This window comes from Sturnus vulgaris, chromosome 11 (genome assembly GCF_052056855.1).
Source record: "Sturnus vulgaris isolate bStuVul1 chromosome 11, bStuVul1.hap1, whole genome shotgun sequence".
In the NCBI taxonomy this organism is placed as follows: domain Eukaryota; kingdom Metazoa; phylum Chordata; class Aves; order Passeriformes; family Sturnidae; genus Sturnus; species Sturnus vulgaris.
In genome coordinates this window covers 7,344,121-7,363,569 of record NC_142253.1, presented here as the reverse complement: position 1 = coordinate 7,363,569, position 19,449 = coordinate 7,344,121, and the positions used below count along the sequence as shown (strand labels likewise).

Below are 19,449 nucleotides of genomic sequence, written 5' to 3'. Positions count from 1 at the left end.
CTCTCGAGACTGGGGGCCTTGCCCCCACTTTCACTGTGTGTAGAGGTGGAATCTGGGGCTCTCAGAAAGGACAGTGAGACACAGGGATAAGTAAACAATCTCAAAGTCCAAAGCCATCTGTTAATTTGGTATTAATAAAGTTACCAAAGGTCAAATTCTTCTCTCAGCTATACTGAGAGTGATGCTGGAAGCAGAGTGTAGTGCTATTCTCTCTTCATGAGGCATTTCCCCTGGGAATTACTAAGTGCAGAATGCAGCTGCCTTGAAGCTGTGATGACAGAGAGCAGCTTGGTGTTACCGTGGCCTTTGCAGCCGCTGCCTTGTTTGATGATGGTCAGTCTCACAGGCAGAATTAAGATACCAAAACTGTTATATTGACCTCAGTCTGTCAAAGGCTTGTACTTGTTTCTTGAAGGTGTTTTAAGTTTCCTCGTCAGATTCTGGATCTGCATCATTGATCTGGGATTCAATCTGTAGCTAATTAGGCTCATTTTACAAAAAGAAATCCGAGTTTTTTCTGAGATACTGAAGAAACTTGCTTCCTAGCAAAGTGAGAGTGTCCAGTTATATTTTCCTTGATTTTATTCAGTAGACATGTGTGACTTATTTCTAGAAAGAGTCTTTCAAAGTACCCATGGGAACTAGTAGAAAAGGTCAGCTATTACATTCCTGCAGAAAGCGTTAGGCAGTTTGCCTTGCAGTCTGATGCTGTACCACTGAAAATAAAGAAAATGTGCTATTGTCCCCTCTCCTTTCTGTTGGAGACTAAAATGCATGTCCTGGCCACCTCACTTCCTCAGCAAGAAGTCATCCTTCTCCTTTAGGGTAAAGGTAACGGGTTTTAATCTTAGACCACCAGTGATTAGTTTTCACAGAAGTACTTAAATAGCTGGAGAACTCCATTCTTCCTACTCTGAATCCAAGAGGAACAAATGCCTGTTGGGACTGCTTGTGGCAGTCGGTTTCAATGGTCCCACCATGTCTGCTCTCATGTGGTACCTTCCTGGAGCTTGTGGGGAAGGGGAGGCTGGGATAAACTGGACTCTGGCACAGCATAAAGCCAGGGGATTATGTCTACAAGTCACTGGGAGGAGAAAAATTCTCCCTTCAGATAGAAACCTCTTTGGCCAATGTGTAGTATTTTTACTGTAATTGAGCCAATTCTTTTCTTAGATAAAAGGAACCAGCAGAAAGCTCCATCTTCTCATGCTGCAGTGTGTGTTGTTGAGATAGTGGTTCTTCCCTGTTGCACAGAGATGTTTTGATGGTCAGTCCATTAAGACTGGAGTGTAATCTTATGAATTTTAGTGTAGACTGAAGAAGTTCCATTGAAACTGTGCAGGCAGCCAGTACTGTCAGGGCAGCATGTGCTTCTCCAGCAGAAAGTTCTGCACATATTCTGGCACATAGCAGAAAGTGCCTGGGAACAGAACATTGTCTTTTGGGGACATTTCCCATGACTAGAGTAAGCCAGTTTGTGAGACCACAGCAGCTTTGTGAGGAACATGATCCCACTGTCACTGCAGTGCTCCCTGTGGTGTGCTCAGACTCAGTGATGCTGAGAAAGAGCTGCTCACCCCTGATAAGGGGCACTGCAGACTAAGGCATCCCCTGAGCAAATGCTGCAGGACACCTTGAGCAGCTTTGTAGTTAAAAATTTGCAAGGATTGCTGATGAGTCTTAAAGCACATCAAGAATTGAGCCTTAGAAAGAAGTTTAGTCTAGCTGGTTGCAAAAGAGAATTCAACTCTTGAATTCCCAATCTAATGACCACATTTTTGTGGATATAGTGGACATAGAGAGACACCTGCATACATACATCGAAATGGAGGGGCCTTAATCTAAAGCTGAATCATGCCCAGAAAATCTTAAAAGAGAATGAACTGGTGAATTTGAAGATCTTGACACTGACATTAAAGCTATTTAGGCCACCAAAAGCCAAATCACCCTCTGTAAGTGCCTCACTTTGTGTGTATTACTTATTACCCATGCAGGGATCATAGTTAATACATGGATACTTTCAGCCATGAGGCTCAAGTCAGTAGAGAAAAATTCCATCTATGTTGGCTTTTTCCAAATATAGGAGATAATGCCTTGAAAGATCTTGAAGCTCTCTGAGGCATTTTCCTTGTTTGGAGATGTAGAAGTGAGCTGCTCTCCCCCATATACCTGTTGCTAGATGACAGTCTTCCCTGACGTCAGCTGCTGCTCCCACATAGACAGCCCACTGAAATGCCTTAAGAACATGAAATGACAAAATTCTCCTTTAAACTGATGGCAACTGATGAAATGATAAGCCTCTGAACTTTTCCTCTGGAAGCTGCCGCAGGGTGTGAGAAAGTCTTACTTGCCATGTTGATACTAGAAGCAAAATGTAAGTGGCATTTTCACAGAAACAAGTTTTTTAAAGTAACCTTGTTGGACTGTGAAACCCCATCTTTACAAGAGGAATTTGACTGGATCCCTGTGGGACTGTGCCTCTACCTCCTACAGTTCAGTGGTCCAACTTCCACTCTTATTTAAGAGCAAGCAGCCACGCTGAGGACAATTTAGAGCAGCGTGGCTGGAGATGTTCAGCAGGTTTGCCAAGACCCATCTCAGCATACAGTGAGCTTCTGGGCAGAGGGAACTGAGTGGGTCTGGGTTGGCTCTGCCACGTGCCTGGGAGCCAGGCACAGCAAGGTCCTGACACAGCTCGAGGTTTCAGAAGAGCCCTGGTGTTTCTGTGTGCCACTGCTCTGCTCTGTGATGTGTTTGCATAATCAGAGGTAGCGCTTGTGTTTATTTCTGCTCAATGTCCTGCTCTTGTTTATGCAAACCCTCTGTTTTCTCACGTCTGTGAGGTCTAAATCAGACTGCCAGCTACATGCTATAGGCACACAGTGCAACTTTTCAGGTGTGACATCTAAAAAATCTTCCTGCAGAAGAATCATTTTATCCCTTTTCTATTTCACCTCCCTTGGCTACATCCTTAATTATTGTGCAGGAAGCCACATCACCCATAGGTGTGTGCCTGTCTGGGCAAATTATCTCTGAGATCCAAATCATTATCATTATTCATAATTATCTGCACTGCTTGATCTAGAGAAACACAGGACAAAGGAGTTATCATTATCTGAGTCACCCACTGGATATTACATCTGAGCTATGAATCTCAACTCACATAAGCCTTGCACCTAACAGTTATTCATCTGTAATCAACGGCAGATTTCTGAAAACTCCCCTGCCATTCTGCCCAACAGAATTATTTCTCTGTATCTTCTCTCTTTGTCTCCATGCTTCAGTAATTTTGGCCACATACACATCATCTTTGCCTGGATTTCTTCTCTAAAACATTTGTCTCTGGCAGGATTTCACTCAGCAAATCTACTCCTGCATCTGTTTGTTTGGTCTTTATTGCTGGGTCAGTATCTGACTGACTTTCTGGATCTTTCTGGACTTGATCCTTTTCAGCAGAGTTGGGAAAGTAACAACAACAGCAGCAGCAGCACAGCTGCAGACCTCTGTGTTTTGCAACCATGAAGCCAAAATGCATCCCTTAGCAGTTCTCCTTTCTTCTCCTAGCAAGATCTGCTCCTCAACAGCAGTGCAGAAGTGCAGCTCTGTGCAACTTAGATGATATCAAACAGTGAAATGAATAAAATTGAAAAAAAAAACAAAAACTTCTATCCTCCTCCTCTCCTTTGTGTCAGAGTTTTCATGCTCTTGGGTGGAGCGTTGTTCTGGATCTTGCTGTGACTTTACCCGTTCCTTTCCCTAGCCCATGTGGCACTTCAGTCAGTAGGACTTGAGATGAGATCAGTACAGAGGTACTTGAGACTTGACCTGATGGGAAAGCTCAAAATTGTGTCGTTTTGACCACAGTCCAGAGAAGCATAGATCATAAAGAACAAAACAGCTGGCCAATGCAGCTCATTCATTTACTATCTTTTCCAGAAATATTTCACATCTTATATTTTCAGTATAAGTAAAATTTCTGAGAGGTAATGCCTATCATTTCAGCTGTGTCTAGACTACAAGATTTAAGAAACATTTCCCAGTCAGATCACAGTATGTTCAGTTTTAGGTTTAAATGACAGTAAATTAATTTTTTAACTAGTCATGGAATTTATTAATAATGTATTTTAAAAAAACTAATGGCAGAATCTGATGGAGAAGCACTCATGGTTCTGCAAGAATGTCTCAGTATGGGTGTACAAGTCCAGCACGCAGAGGAATAGCAATGAAAAGGTGCTTTGGCCGCCTCACACCCACCAGGGTGTGAAGGCCAGGGCATCCATGACCCTCTTTCATTTCCCTCTGTCTCTTCATGGTAACAAGGAGTTCCATCATGACTCCATCTTATTAATTCTTAGCTCTTCAATAACTTGAATAATTCCTTGAACCTTTCCTGACAAACGTCAGTGGTCAGACTTGGTGTGTTATTTACAGGCTCAGCTGCTGTGTTCTGGTAGCATGCACCCTTTGACAAAGTGTTTCTGTGAAGAGACAGTAATGAGTATCTCATTTGACAAGGAAACTGCAGCTTCCCAGCACAGGCTTGGTATTTTACTGTTTTCTGCTAAGGTGTGGCTGTCTCAAGTTGTATCCCCAGAGCTAAAGAGCAGAGCCCAGGATACGTCTGTGACAGTGACAATGACAGTGACAGTGACAGTGACAGTGCACGAGCACAGTGAGCCTTGTGGGGTACAGGAACTGCACTAACTGCAGCCCAGGGCTTCTTTCTCAAGGGCATGAAGCTCTTCACTGAGCACAGAAGTGGTGCTTTTCAGCTGTTTAAGACTTTATTTCTGCTCTCTGCTCCCTGTGGATTTATGTTCCAGCACCATATTGTGAATTGTACCTCTCTTCAGCTTCAATTAAATTCATGAATGCCATATGGCAAACACAGCCATCCTCTGAAGCCCAGAGCATATCAAGGTATTTTAGGGAACATCCACCTTCCTTTTACTCTGGTACCAACCCTGCTCCTGCAGTAGTACACTGTAAAATTTATGGTATGATATCTAGTTGTGGTTCTTCTAGTGGAAACTTCGGGGGTTGGCTACAACACAAAAGAATGTGTTTTTATGGTGGCCATGTGAAATGCAGAGAGATAATTTTCTGAGAGCTGTTACACTGGGAGGCAGAACTCTGGAGTTGGATCTTCAGGTGCTCAAATGTAAAGCTTGTGTGTAATTGAGGGCAGGAGTGGGACCTGAGGATGGAAATGTCTAAGATTAAAATTGTGTTCCTTAGCTGGCAATACCAAATAAGATCATGTTTAATGTCTGGGCTAAGGGAAAATTCACATTATTTCATTCTCTTGGACTGAAATTGGTTTTTTGCTTAAAGGGGAGAAGTGTATTGCTATTACATTTATAATTAATGATAACCTAATCTTTGTACAAGCAGATTTAAAGTGAGCTCTTATTTTGACATGTATAAAATTTTATCATTAACATCTTTATATTCCTGACTGACACATGGCTAATAGCATTGTAGTAGATTAAGTCTTGAAGCAAGAGAGATGAATGTAGCTGAAGAATTACACAGGTGGTTTTTCATATTCTGCTTTTTCATCTGTCTTCCCTTTATCAGAAGCCTGCCCTTGTGTTCATTTGACTTGATTATAATAAATAGATAGAAATTATCTTGCTGAAAGGAGTCCTGTTTTTCTTTCAGTGTGCCCATCTTTCCAGGACTTTTGAATGTGTTCAAAGTGTTTTCCACGCCTTTTCACTTTGAAAGGTGGTTTTTATTAAAAACAGTGCTTCATAAACACGAACACAGGATTGGCTGTTTCTGTCTGCTCAGATATTTCCAATTCAATCTGTGCCAAAATTTGAGCAGCATAAGAAGTTTCAAGCCCTTTTGAGTATGTGCACTTTGGAGTGGATGCTCAATCTGTAGATTTATATAGTTTTGTCTAAGCTTTTCTCTAGAGGTGGACAATTGAGTTGATGGGAATTTTTAATAATCTCTTCTGGGGCAGAATTTTGCCTAAGGGTGTGCTATTCATCCTTGCAGTATTCTATATGCTCAGCCACCCTTGGAGAGACAGAATATCACATTCCACATGCTTACTCCTGCTGCCATAGCTCTGGCAGCCTTCACTCTGCTATGTATTGTAGCTTATGCAATGGCTGTTAGATTCCTTTTTAAGTGAAATGCATCCTAAATATTGATGCTAGGTATTCCAGCTGCTTGCAGAATTTTTCCATCCCTCCTTGTAAAAAGTAAAACACCCATGAAACTTCACTGGTTAAGGTGTTATTGTTAACAAGGTGGTTGACAATGCATAAGTATCTTTTTAAAAATCCTGTGATTGCATTCAATGTTCTTCCTAGGAATGGAGAGTGAGAGAGGGAAAGATGAAATCTCAGGGTTGAGTGTTGCTGGGAACAGAAAGGTGCTTGTTTACTATGGATATGGGAAAGCATTTTTAATATTTGTTATTTTTCAGTTAATTAAGAGGTGAAATCCAGTCCTGTTACAATCCTACTGGTAAATATTTTGGAAAGACTTTTTTGCAGAAAAAGAGAACTGCAAGGATACACTGTTGAGAGTGGATTCTCAAGGATCAATGTCCCTAACCATATCACTGTTTTAATGATCATCATAAGCCAAGTTAGGTTTATGCTGTCTTCAGAAAGAGAAGTTTCCCTGTCCCTTCACTATTCGTCATCCTAACGAATAGGATCAATCCATCTACCCAACCAACAACTAATCCTTCCCCACAAATCAATCAATCCTGTCTTACAGTCATCAGCCAGATGAGGAGGTGCATTCAGGTCACTGCTCAGGTCCCTAGGCAGGCAGAGGGCAGTGGGAGAATCCCTTCATTCTTTGGCTGAAGCCAGCTGTGTAGAGCATGCTGAGAACTGATGGAGGTGCTCCAGGGATGCAGGGATGGCACAGAGCAGTGAGTGGCTGCTGTGGGAGCAGGTGGACCAAGGCATGTGATAGCCATGGCACATGAATCCAGGTGGCTTAGTAAATGAGAGACTGAAGTGCAGGGGCTCACAAACCAACCAAATAAACTTTCATATTAAGAATAAGGCATAAGATGCAGGACGTATATTGGATTTAGGAGGCTGGGTGACATAATAGATGAAAAACAGAAAGCCTTTAAAGACATGGAGAATTTTCTTACCAAGACTATTTCATGTGTCAAACATCTGGTCTTCAGAAACACCAAAACTCCATCTAAATAAAGGTAATATGAGGAAGCACTTTGGTTTTGACCTTCTTCATTAATTCCTGACCCAAACCCATCTATTCCAATACAATGCCACTAAACTATCTGGTGAGCTCTCAGACTATAAATGAATCAAAATGAATCTGAGACCCTATTATGTGGAAATGTCATTTCTGATAGGATATCCTATTTTTCTTTGGAAATTGGCCCCTATTGCTTTAACATTACAAAGGCAGCTTATTAAGTGGGAGCTATGGGAAAATCCTTCCTGGTAGGATTACTAATTATCTGAACTTTAAATGTAACCCTGTTCAAACTTCATTGCTTCTATACGCTTTGGGCTTCTTTTGAAGGTGTCTGTCTTATGAAGAATGTGTTAAGAATTCTGCATTTGAAATTGCCATTTCTTTAAAAAGGAGGTGTTATTGAAGGTTTTCCTCTACAGTCATTTTTTCAAACAAACATGATTTTCTTCTTGGCATTGTGTCTTTGTGGCAGGAAATGAGCTGCCTTGTACTCCCCTTTTGAGTTTATTTGATACTCCTCTTAGGTGCTTGGCTTGGGCCAGCAAGTCAAGATGGAAACTCTTCCAATATGTTAAATATTTAGCACAGAAATTAAACATATCCCACCACGTGTCAGCTTTGGTAGTATCTGATTATTAAAAATATTACTAAAATATTGTCCTTCTGAGTATACTTCTTTCTCTGTGTAACACAAAGAGTTAGTACATTATTATGGTGCCAGATTCAGCTCATATTTCACAGTGAAGTAAATCCAGAATCACTTTATTGACGCTGATAAAACAGATGGCTAAACCCAAGCTAGACAGAAATGTAATTATATCTGCAGTGTTAGAGGTGAAGGTATGTTATTAAAACACCTCCCTCTTTGAATAATGTGTAGGTCTTGCAAAATGTAAGGATAGCACTGACAATATCAAATGTCACTCCAGCTTCTTGATGGGAAGAAGTATATAGTGCAAAAGTGAATATGCAGAGAACGATGGAGAGCTGCTGATTAGCCATTATAGGATTCTATTAATCTCTTCAATCGACTAAAAGAATTACAGTCATTTAAGTCTTTTTGCTTTAAGATGGAAAGAAGGCTTAACCAAAGCCTTTGGGCTGACGATAGCTAAAGGAAAATCAGATTCTGTGCATCTAGCTACATCTATTGGTTTTCCTGGAGAAGGTCACAGGCATCTCCAGATAATGTCAGCTCAGACCATTCCAGAGTGTTAGCACACATTCTACCAGAGGCCTGGCAAGCTGCCCATGGCTAAGTGTGCCTGTATCCAGCTAAAGTAATTTATGTTCCTGGGCGGGAGTTGGAGGTTATGAATAGAAAAATTCTGGCCCAAATTACTTCAGCATTTTCCTGTTTCACTGGTTAATGTGATAGGCTCTATCTCCTGTGCAGCTGCTTTCCTGTGGCCATCAGCTGGGGCAAGGTGGGTGTGCAGGGAGCACCAGCCACATCCTACCACACTGTAGGTTGTCCATCCTCTCAGGACTGTGCCTGTCCCAGTCACAGACCATGTTGGACCATGTTATCCCACCATGTTATGGAAATCTTACACTGTTTTTTAGTTTCTAATGTTCATAGTTCTGATTTTAATCTTTCTGATGTGTAATAATGATATTTTCTCCAGCGTGATTTTCCTGAGTTGACGGGAAACTTCATTTCCCTCTGACCCAGTGAGCTCAAATGTCAACAATACTTCCTATTTAATTATTTAATGTGTAATTGTTACCCATGTCATCAGATATGGTAAGAAACTGCATTGGGTTAAGGCTTCTGGAGGGAATCAGAATGAAAATGCAGAAGAGGAAAAAGGGAGGACAATGAACAAGAGAGAACTGAAGTAGCAGTGGCTGTAAAGGTGGAGACATACTGCCACCATGCAGTGATGATGATAAAAAGAAGCCTAACCACACTTTGCCATGGATTTCTGGTGCAGACCCATCCTTGAAATTGCTGGGAATTCAATGTACTGGAGAGCATGTTATCTCTAATGTATTTTTTGGCTCACAGATCACAATTAAAGTTAAATTCGGCCTTCTGCAAAATTAGCTTGGACACACTGGTCTGCTGCAGCCAATCCTTTATCTTGGTTGGTTTCAATTGAGCTAAAACTGTGCAAGGAAAAAACCCAAATTATAACTACGGAACTTCTCTTATGAAATTACATGTAATTGCTGTCATAGCAGAAGTTATTTTCAAGGAAATCTAGGATGTATGGGTTACTTTTCAGAAGAGGAAATACTGTTTTACAGGTCCTTGCTGTTCCTATAGATCATTCTATTCCAATGTCTTGGTTGTGAAAATATTGATATAAATGTTGTTATGAGATTATGATATTCCAAATATTATATAGAATAAATGTTATCACTTAAATATTTTTAAATGCCAGCATTTCTGCAGGCTGCAGCTTTTTGCTAAGTGCATACACTTGTCAAATGTTTTGAATTCTGTATTATTCAGTAAATGAGCATGTGGTTAATTAAAGTAGCATTACTATACTGTGAGGTGACCAGATTGCAAACATATCTTTAACAATTGGCCCTTGTAAATAAAATAGAAGAGAGGTGATTGAGATCTGAAAATGTCAATAGATGCAAAAAGCCACCTTAGAGCATTAGCTTATAAAATAAAAGGAGAGAAGTAATGACATGGTCAATATTAACTGCCATCAGCTGGAAAGAAATCAGATTGTCAGGGATCTATAAAATTCTTGCCAAAGTAGAACCTCATTTACACATACAGATCTTCATACCCTTTGCTAAGAAAAGCGTATGTGACAGCTTAGAGGTTTTAGCTGCCAAAGATCTTTCACTCTGAATACAGTAAATGTCACATCTATTTATTTATCGTTAAATTTTGCTAAGTATCTGTAGAAATATTTGGATTTTTTCTATCATAATGTAGATGTTTAAAAGGAAAAGAATCCAGATTATAATGCAGCTGTAGCACCAAACCATATGTCTGCTAAATGAGAGCAAAAATACACCACTGAGTTACTGGGAGTAAACATAACCTAGATGCTATCTTCAGAAGAATATTAAATGGATTATATAAATACAGGGTATTGCCATAAAATCATGCAATCAGACAATAGTAGCCATCAGGCAATAGATTATTTCACATGCTGAAAGTAATCACAGTTGTATAGCAATTTGCATTTTCTAAATGCCAGACTGAAAATATTAACTGGTGAATCTTGGCAAGCACAAATTTTCTGCCAACTGCAGTGGTGGTCATAACAATATCCAGGCCTTTTTTGAGAGCTAAATAGAGGAGGAAGGCAGCCATTCTACACCCCAGCTTTATTAGAATCTGCCTGGAGTCCCAGGTGCTCTAAAGTTTTGTTTGTCTTCAGTTTGAGTCTTCAACTTCTTTCTTTTAAGACATATAAGAGTGATTTACTGGTATATTGGGTGGCATTGCACTGTGCTATGCAAGACCAAATGGTCCAGCGGAATACTCAATAATATTCAATGTTATGAATAATGTCTGGCATGAGAGAAAACTCAAATTAGTGTGGCTGTTGTGTTTGCCTGTTCTTTTGCTCAGAAGCAGTTTCATAAGGCCACTTGGATTCTACATTATTGTGTGAAAGGGAAAAAGTTAATAACTTTAATAACTTTCTTATTAAAAAAGAAATTTCTGTGTGTCTGCTCAGTCTGGTAAAACTTACTGGTAGTAAGTTTTGTCAACTTTATTTTCACATTTGGAATCTCTTCTATTCTTTTTATATAACGTGAGATGAGGCTTCTTCATCCCATCCACAGCCATCTGGAAACTGAGCAAGAGCTGATTATCCTTGAGCTTAAACTGGACTTCATAAATCAGCATCCCAGGGAACAGGCTCTCAGTATTTAAAATTGTAGTGCTTAGAATTGGAAATACAATGAAATGTTTACCTTAAAGCTGGCCAGATTTATCAAGATTTCTTATTACTGCATATTGAACTAGCTCTGCCCCTGGGAACTCATATCTAAATGGTATCGAGTGAAGACTTCCTCAAGTTTTATGTATGAAACAAAGAGCAACTCTGAGTATCTTTTTTCTTTTTTTCCTACAGATGATATGGAAGCAATTCCAGTCAAGCAGTTTGTTAAACACATCAGTGAGCTGTATTCTAATAACCAGCATGGGTTCTCAGAAGACTTTGAGGTACGATTTAATGACCCACCAATAAAATGTTGTTTTCCGAAAGTTAATTGTGTATTAATAATTGGGGACCATGTGACATCTGTGTGAGGCTGTCATGTCAGGTAAATGCAGTGCTCAAATGTATCAGAAGAAACAGGATGATACCAATTTGCTACCAGCTATGAGCAATGTGGGATTGGATATTTACAGATGCTTTCTAACCACCATAGATTTGGTGCCTTTAAGGGGGAATCCTCCTAGGGTTTTATTAAATGGGAAAAGCTGCCTGCAAGTCCCCAGGAACAACATGAAGATACAGACAGTCATTTTTAACTCCAGGGTTTTCTTACAATTATTTTACTCTTCTTGCTGCAGCATTTGTTCCTCTTAGTCATCTGAAAAGCCACGTATCCCCTGAGTATTCCAAAACTAGTGAAATAGTGCTTGCAATGAGTAAAAGTAGTAGAATTTGGTCTTTGATTAAAACCCAAACTAGGAGTTAGTTCCTTGAGTCCTTCATGCTCTGTTCAGACAGGAGAGATTGCTATTGAAGTCATTGATTATTTTGTTCCAGTAAAACAAAGGAGAAAGGATTTGAGGTTTAGCTGGTGGTATTTACCTAATGTGACTATTTTAAAATTTGCATCTTGTTACCTGTGTAGAACAGATTCTGACCTATAAATGTGCTGTCATTTGGAGATAATTCCAATGGAGTGAAAGTATTTTTCTACCTCTGGGTTACCAAACCCATATTATGTAAGCATGGTAAACATCATGCAGCATAAGACAGCAGAGTCAGGCTTTTCCATCACTCAGTCTAATTACAGTCACTGCTGAACTTTTGGAAGTACTGAGAAACAGGAGAAGCCCCAGGAAATCACATGGAGTTGCACTTTTGGCTTCCCTGTGAGCAAAAGAAAGTGTGTTTGCCTGCTGCCTGTGAACCAGAGCAGCAGCTCTGCTTACAAACAAGCGCTGAACCAAAATAGGTGGCCTTATATCTACAGCTTTTTTGCTTACTGCACTGTAAAGACAAGATTGTGCAGGAATTGTTTTTAATGGGATCATTTAAAACGTTTATTGTTGCTGTTTGGTTACTGTCTATAAAGAGTGTCTGCTTTGTCTGATGCCCAAAAAGCATTGTGTAAGTTAGAAACATTTTGTATTCATGAGGAAGGCAAATGTGTAAGGTGTTAAAGTGATTTAGTTCAATTGACTGCTGGCTGGATGGCTGAGCAGGAATATTGAGGCATTTAACAATGTTGATGGTATTCAGGACAAACATTTATTCTCCAGAGAGTAGAATTTGATCAGGATGATCAAATGCGACTCACTCTTCTCAATTATTTATGAATTGCGACCTCAGTGCTATTCATCACAGCTGGGTTTTACACCATTTAATTATTCAAAATAATCAACAACACATCTGTAAACTTGGTCTGGCTTTAAGCAGGCTTTGCTTCAGCTGTCACAAAATCACTGCTATTAACAAATGTTGGACACCTTCCGCCTGTGTTTTAGCAAAGAAAAACACTGCTCTAATAGCCTTATTTTTTCCCTTCCTCCTGGAGTTCCCTGCTGTGAGTGCTGTGCTGTGGCAGCTAGTTGGAGAGAGCTTTGGCCAATTAGTGCCATTCTGGGGAGCACAGGGTCCCTTCCAAAGGGAAGTTAAACTCCAACTGCACTGTGTGCACCAAATTCTGTTCTCCGTGCTGGCTTAAAACTTGGAGTGTCTGCTTTGAAGTCAGGATAGCTACTCCAGGTGTATTTCCCCATAGCTGAAGTCTCAGCTTCCTAAATGTAAAAGAAATATCCTGCTAGAGTAAGGAGTAAGAATGGGAACAAGGTGATATCTGGGATAAACCACCCAACTCCCCTTCATTGCTGGTCTTCTCATGGGCCTGATTTGAAACCCAGGATTTTTCACAGAGCCCGTAGGTAAAATATTTCACAAGTGCCCAAACTGGCTCAGAGGTCAGAGCCCCAGTTTGAAGAGTGGCTATGGGACAGTGGAACCCGAGGTTACATTTGTACAGTAGCTGTTGGAGTGGCTGCAGTGCAGTTTCTCATGGTCCATGTGCTGGAGTTCCATCTGCCAGCTGTGGAGAAGACTTAGCTCATGTTTTATGGAGAAATAATAAGATTCCAGCTAAAACAGAGAATCCAGGGCTGCTTACCTTGGGTGGGAAGTACCACATCCATATCATGCCTTCATGCCTGTGGAACTTTTGAAAAAAGGATTGAAAATGGATTCTGCAGTCATACAAAAAATATAGCTTTTTACATCTAAAAGGGGAAGAAAAGAGGATGGCAAGGAGATGCTGAAATAATGTGATCAATACTGCAATAATAAATAAATCCTCCCAAAGATAGCCAGTGCATGAGATTTTAAGGATCAAAAATCTCTTTGGAAATTTCTGTGACAGGAGGTTTAAGGTAGAAGCTGTAAAAGGAAAGACTAAGCTAGGCACACACATATACCACCCAGTGTGAAAAGTGAACATCCTCCATTTGTTTGTTGCTAGATTTTGGTGTCACTTCCTGTGTTTTTGGCAGCATATTTAGGGCTGTGTTGAGTTGGCTTTTACAGGAAGAAGATTCCTTTAAAAGTAAATTGTGTGAATACTCTCTCCTCCTCTTAAATTGACCTGTAATTACAGCTAAATATTTTGTGAATGTGCTTAGGAAGCATTTTATGTGCAGAGAAAAAAAGGACTTTGAACTCACAAATCTTTCCTTGGAAAGTACATCTAAAATGAATCCTTATTCCCTCTGGGTAATCATAGTGCAAGTAGCCAGCTTTATTGTCTGATGATAGCTGGGTTTTCTTGTATATACAGAATTTTAAAGATTTCCTTTGAGTCCTGTGAATTTTCAATTTTTGATATAAATTGGAAATACAGGACCCAATTTAATACTGAACAACAAATAGCTTTTTAAAATAAAGATCCTACATCAGTAGTGTTGGTCTCTGACATAACTCTTTGTGTTCAACCTTGGAGTTTGTTCAGTAGTAGACTAAAAAAAGTTCAGGGAAGGGTTTTGGCTTGCTCTCAGGTAGCTCCAGCACTGTCTTGCTATGGTGTACAGGATGAGATACCACACTTTTACAGGGGCACTGGGGCAGAGTTTAAGGGCAAGACTAAACAAAGATTGAAAGGCTTCCTGAGCCAGAGATTATATCTATTCCTGGTCTAGCCAGAGATTTTTTCTTAGCATCATTACATTTAGCAGTCTTTGATAGACCTTTCTTCCATAAATTTCTGATTATCTCTTGAACCCTTTCAGGCTCCTGATGTCCAAAGCATCCCATGGCAATGAATTCTACAATTTGTTCCACACGAATAGACTTCCTTTTGCTTTTAATTCATGTTGAATAACTTATCTTGGTGCCTCCTACTTCTAGCATTACAAAGTGCATCCCTGTCTACTCACATGATTCTGTCTGCCTTTATATTCCCCCTTAATAACCCATTTTCAAATCTGAAGAAATCTAAATTATTCACTTCATTTTTTGGAGGAAGCCACTCCAGACTTGCGATGAGTTTTCCCCTCTGTACCTTTTTTCTTCCTTTTACCATAACCTTGTCAAGATGGGAAGACCATAGCTGTGCACAGTATATGGCAGGTGGTTTTACTGCAGAGTTCAGTGATGTTTTCAGTTTTCTATTACTTTCCTCCTTCCTAACATCGTATTTGGTTTTTAACAACTACTGAGCACTCAGCTGACACCTCCAGAAAACTATTGAGTGTGACCCCAAGGTCTCATCACTGAATGGCAATAGCAAATTGGGAACCTGTCAGTATATGTGTATAGTTAGGGTTGTTTTTCTCCAAGTACATCACTTTGCATTTATCAACATTGAATTTCATTTGCCATTTTGTCACTGGGGCACTCAGTGCTGCGAGATTGTTCAGCTTCCCTTCGCAAATAGCTTTCGTTCTAACTATCCTGAATAATTTTGTATTGTAAACACACTTTGTCTTCTCTGCAGTCCATTTATGAATAGGTTAGGTCCCTGTAAGGTCCTACCAGAAAATGTTGAACACTGGCAATTCCTGGGCAGGTGAGTCCCACCTCTAACCTGGTAGCTCACAAGGTGAGTTTTCTTTTTGCACCGAAACCAGAACAGGTTTTTTGGTAATATTTTCTGAGAGGCCTTTTCACACATTTTGGAAATGTATATGCTGCTCTCTTCTAGGCAGCCTGTAGACTTCTTCAGGGACCTCTCCTCAGTGCATTCAAGGCATTCACTAGCTCTGCTCCTCTATTGCAGAGTCTTGCAATTTGCCCCACAGAGAAGTCAGGTATAGTGGGCTGCAGTGCCTAAAACCCCTTCTGGATCTCAATTTAAAAACTGATGTCACATTTGTCATCCTCTATTCCCCTGATAGCCTGACTATATAGGACATGTGCCCTCCAAATTCCTGTATCAAAAAGAGTGTGAAGTGCCACCTCCCACAGCAGAGCTTTTCACTCCCTCCCCCTGGCCGGTTACTGGAATAACACAGTAAGTTTTTTTGAGTAATCATGTCCTTTTGCTCTAAGAAAGGAACACTAAGCCAAGAAATCACCTTCCATCCCCAAAGCTAACTGTGAATTTTTACAGCTTAATGCAGCATTTGGATTTTTGAGATCAGGGAGTTTTATTTCCCTCCTCCATAATTCTGGAGTGGGCTGGTCAGTGCTGCTGCAGGAGCAGTTAGATGGGGGGAATGCAATCTCTGCAGACCTCTCCTGCCTGTGGCCATGTGAGCCTAGTGATTCATTGCCAATTTGGAGTCTGAACAGGCTGGCTGAACTCGGAGGCAGGCTGTCTAGCTCCCTCATCACATAAATTGAAAATATCTTTATACTCCAGTGGCACCTTCTTCTAAATGTCTTGAAATGTAAGAAAATAACATAAATCTGTATTTCCAGCGATGTGGCAGGGATTTGCTAACATTATTCTAATGGCTGCTGCTGCTCAGGGCAGGGGTCACTGGCTCTTTTTAACTGGGGACCTCAGAACGTTATTCTCTGGCAAAGGGTTGCATTGAAAACAGATAATGCTGCACTTTGCACACTTTTTGAGATACTAAAAACCCAGTCTAGTTATACTGACATCCCTTACAGATTAGACACAGCTCACACCAGACACATGCATCTACACAAGGAATTTGGCAGCAGAAAGATGCCATTTCAAAAGCATGCTGCTAGCAGGCAATACTGTATTGGGAATGCTTTATAACCTTGGCCCAAAATTGCCTTAACTAGAGGTATTCTCAGCCTGTGCATTGCTGTACTGAAACCAGAAGGAAGCAGCACTGTGAAGCTGGAGGAGGAAGGACTGCTGCGGAACAGGGGTTTCCTGGAGTTCTCAATTCTTATCTCACTTCTTCACCTAACCTGAGAAATTGGTGTTGTGAATTAAGAGATGAAGTGGAAGAGAAGCAGTAAAAGAAGTTCAGTTATCTGGGGTTTCTGTTAGTAACCAAAGTACCACAGCCATTCCCAAGGTTTGTGCCTGGAAGCCCCACTTGAATGAACCATGGGCTGGGCAATGCAAGGTTTTGGTCAGACTCTGACACCTCTGCCCCACCATCCTTTCCTCTCTCATGCATTTTGCAGGAGTTTTTAGCTATCTATTGATGTTATTCCTGTGTTGAGTCCTTTTGGTTTGTTTATTTTCACCTCTTTCTAGGCTGTCCCCAACTCATCTTTCTCTCGAGTGCCATTAAAGAGTTTATACCAGTGCTAAATTATTGCAGAAATCTACACTGTTCCTGGGGGATATCTTCAAATACTATCTGCAGTCTCTGTTGGTATGCTGTCTTCATGTTTGCTGTGATAAAACAAACAGCAAGAGCACTACCACAGAATTCTTGTAATTCGGGATTAAAATAATATATCAAAACTGATATTGGGGGTGGATGAACTACCTGCTTCTATACTGAAAAATATCAACGTTAATATCAAAACACAGCTATGGATCTTCTCGGGTTTAGTTGCTCAGATGAGGATCCTTTCTTTGTTTTGACTCCTCATTGCTATTCATAGGCTTTCAGAGTTCAGCCCCTGCCAGGACATCAGCCTGAAGTAATGGGAAACAACAGCAGCAGTGCTTTGTAAGGCCAAATCAAGAGACCGAGTTCCTGCTCAGCCACTGTAGCAAAATTCCTGCTCAGAACCTTGTACTGCCAGCAAGACACTGGAGCAGTTTGATTTTACACTTAAATGGAAATTCTTTGAAGTTTAGAAGAAACTAATCTGTAACTTGTTTTAGGAAGGCAATTAAAATGGGTCGTTAAACCTGGGTGTATCAAATTCCAATTAGCATTAGCATGGACAATATAATTAAAAGGTAAATTAGCCATAATAGCATAGACTAGAACACTTCTTACAGTAACTAACAGTCAATTGAAAGCATGTACTTTGGTTTCTAGGGTTGTCAATGATTAAGTTGAAAGGACAGAATAAAGCCTGTATCCATTCATCCTGGGACAGTAATGTGTTCTGGGAAGTTAAACATGAGGAGCACCAGTGTGCAAGCCAGCCATCATTAAAATCAGTGGAGGAGAATAAGCAGGATTAAGGAAAGCCAAAGGAAATATTCTAGAGATGAAAAGTTTATGGATGAATTATGAACGTGGTGATACAAACACTACGTGTCCTAGTCCAAGGTGCCAGTAACAGTTTTGTGCCTGCTGGGAGAGGACTTTGTTTAGGCTGAGCTGCAGTGAGCAGCCTGGGGTCAGCCCTGACCTGGTGACCTGCCTGCAAACGTAGGTTGTAATAGTAATGCAATCATGGTGATGTTTTAAGTGCAACTGAAGGACTTGGTAGCCAGTAGGGTTTAGAAATCCCAGGGTGTTCATTGCATAAGCAACAGGAAATGCTGGGAAAGTCAATACGTGATATACATAAATGTAGTAGAATGACATAATTAAGATGAGGATTTGGGGGGACTTTCTCCAGGGTGTTATTTATTAACTCCGGGGTGTCCTCTCCTGCCAAGGGGTAAATAATACCCTGAACAGAGGCACAGATAACAGATTGCAGCTAGTCTTGCTGTTAGAATTTAGAGAGATTAGCCTTGGAGGGTAAAAGAGTGTGGATACCCATCCTCTGCTCTCAACCCCATCTGGGTTTTGGCACAGTTAGACCCAGGCCAGGGTGGAGCTGGAGGATGCCCTCAGTCCCCTTCTCATTGACAGCTTCAGTGTCCCAAAGCCTTGGCTGTGTCCTGGACTGGAGGGGAGGGCTGAAGACTTTAAAAAGACAAGAATAGCTGAGGCATATTGGCAAAGGGGAAGCTTTTCTGTAACTATCTCCTTTTGCTGTGCTTTTGCATTGTGCAGATACAGGAATCCACCATCAGAACAGCTTTCCAGAGTATTAAAAACCATTTAGAATGTTATGTGTTAAGAAAAGCCATTTTCAGATCATCAGCTCTCACAGCGTCAGACCTCCTTTTCCATTGCTGTGTTTTTCACCATCTTAGCTTAATCTTCCTCTTCTATTAACTTTATATTGGCCAGCTGGGAACATGTACAGTCGAGGAAACAGTCACCATCAACATAAAAAGGTTAATTAAAATGATTAACCTCACCAACAATTCCCTTATGGAAAAATCCTATAGAATTTAATAGAAAATGATACATTTACTATGTAGTATTTAAACTGTCAGAGAAAATTCCTTAGCAGGGAGGTAATTCCCTATTAAATTCTATGACTTCTCAGAGTATTCTCCACAGAACCTTATTGGATTAATCTGTATTAAATTCTACAGCATTTGGCATAAATTTTTCAATGCCAATAACTTCTAAAAAAAAATTTATAGTGATGCAGGGATGTAGGGTTTGATGTGAGGCTTTTCAGAAAAGGGCAGGGTATTTTTTAGGAGTGACCTGTAACAGTACAGCAGTGATGTTGTATGATTTCTAAATGCAAAAATAGGTAAAACAAAATCACATTAAATCAACCTAACATGTAAATATCCTGCTTTTCCAACCATGATTTAGGCTGAATTGATCCTGCCTATTGTGTAATCTCAAATCCCTTGCTTACTGGAGCTGACAGGCAGAATTAGGGGAACAGCACACTTTAATATGAGTTTTTTTATTTGATA

General features: G+C 40.4%; 1 protein-coding gene across 1 annotated transcript in view; it reads left to right on the top strand.

Moving 5' to 3' along the window:
- PTPRG (protein tyrosine phosphatase receptor type G) overlaps positions 1-19,449 on the top strand; it is a 389,517-nt gene that overhangs the window by 348,258 nt on the left and 21,810 nt on the right. Inside the window, exon 15 of the mRNA XM_014872991.2 lies at positions 11,268-11,359. Within this exon, the coding sequence (XP_014728477.2) occupies positions 11,268-11,359 (92 nt within the window). The remainder of the gene's footprint in view (positions 1-11,267; positions 11,360-19,449) is intronic.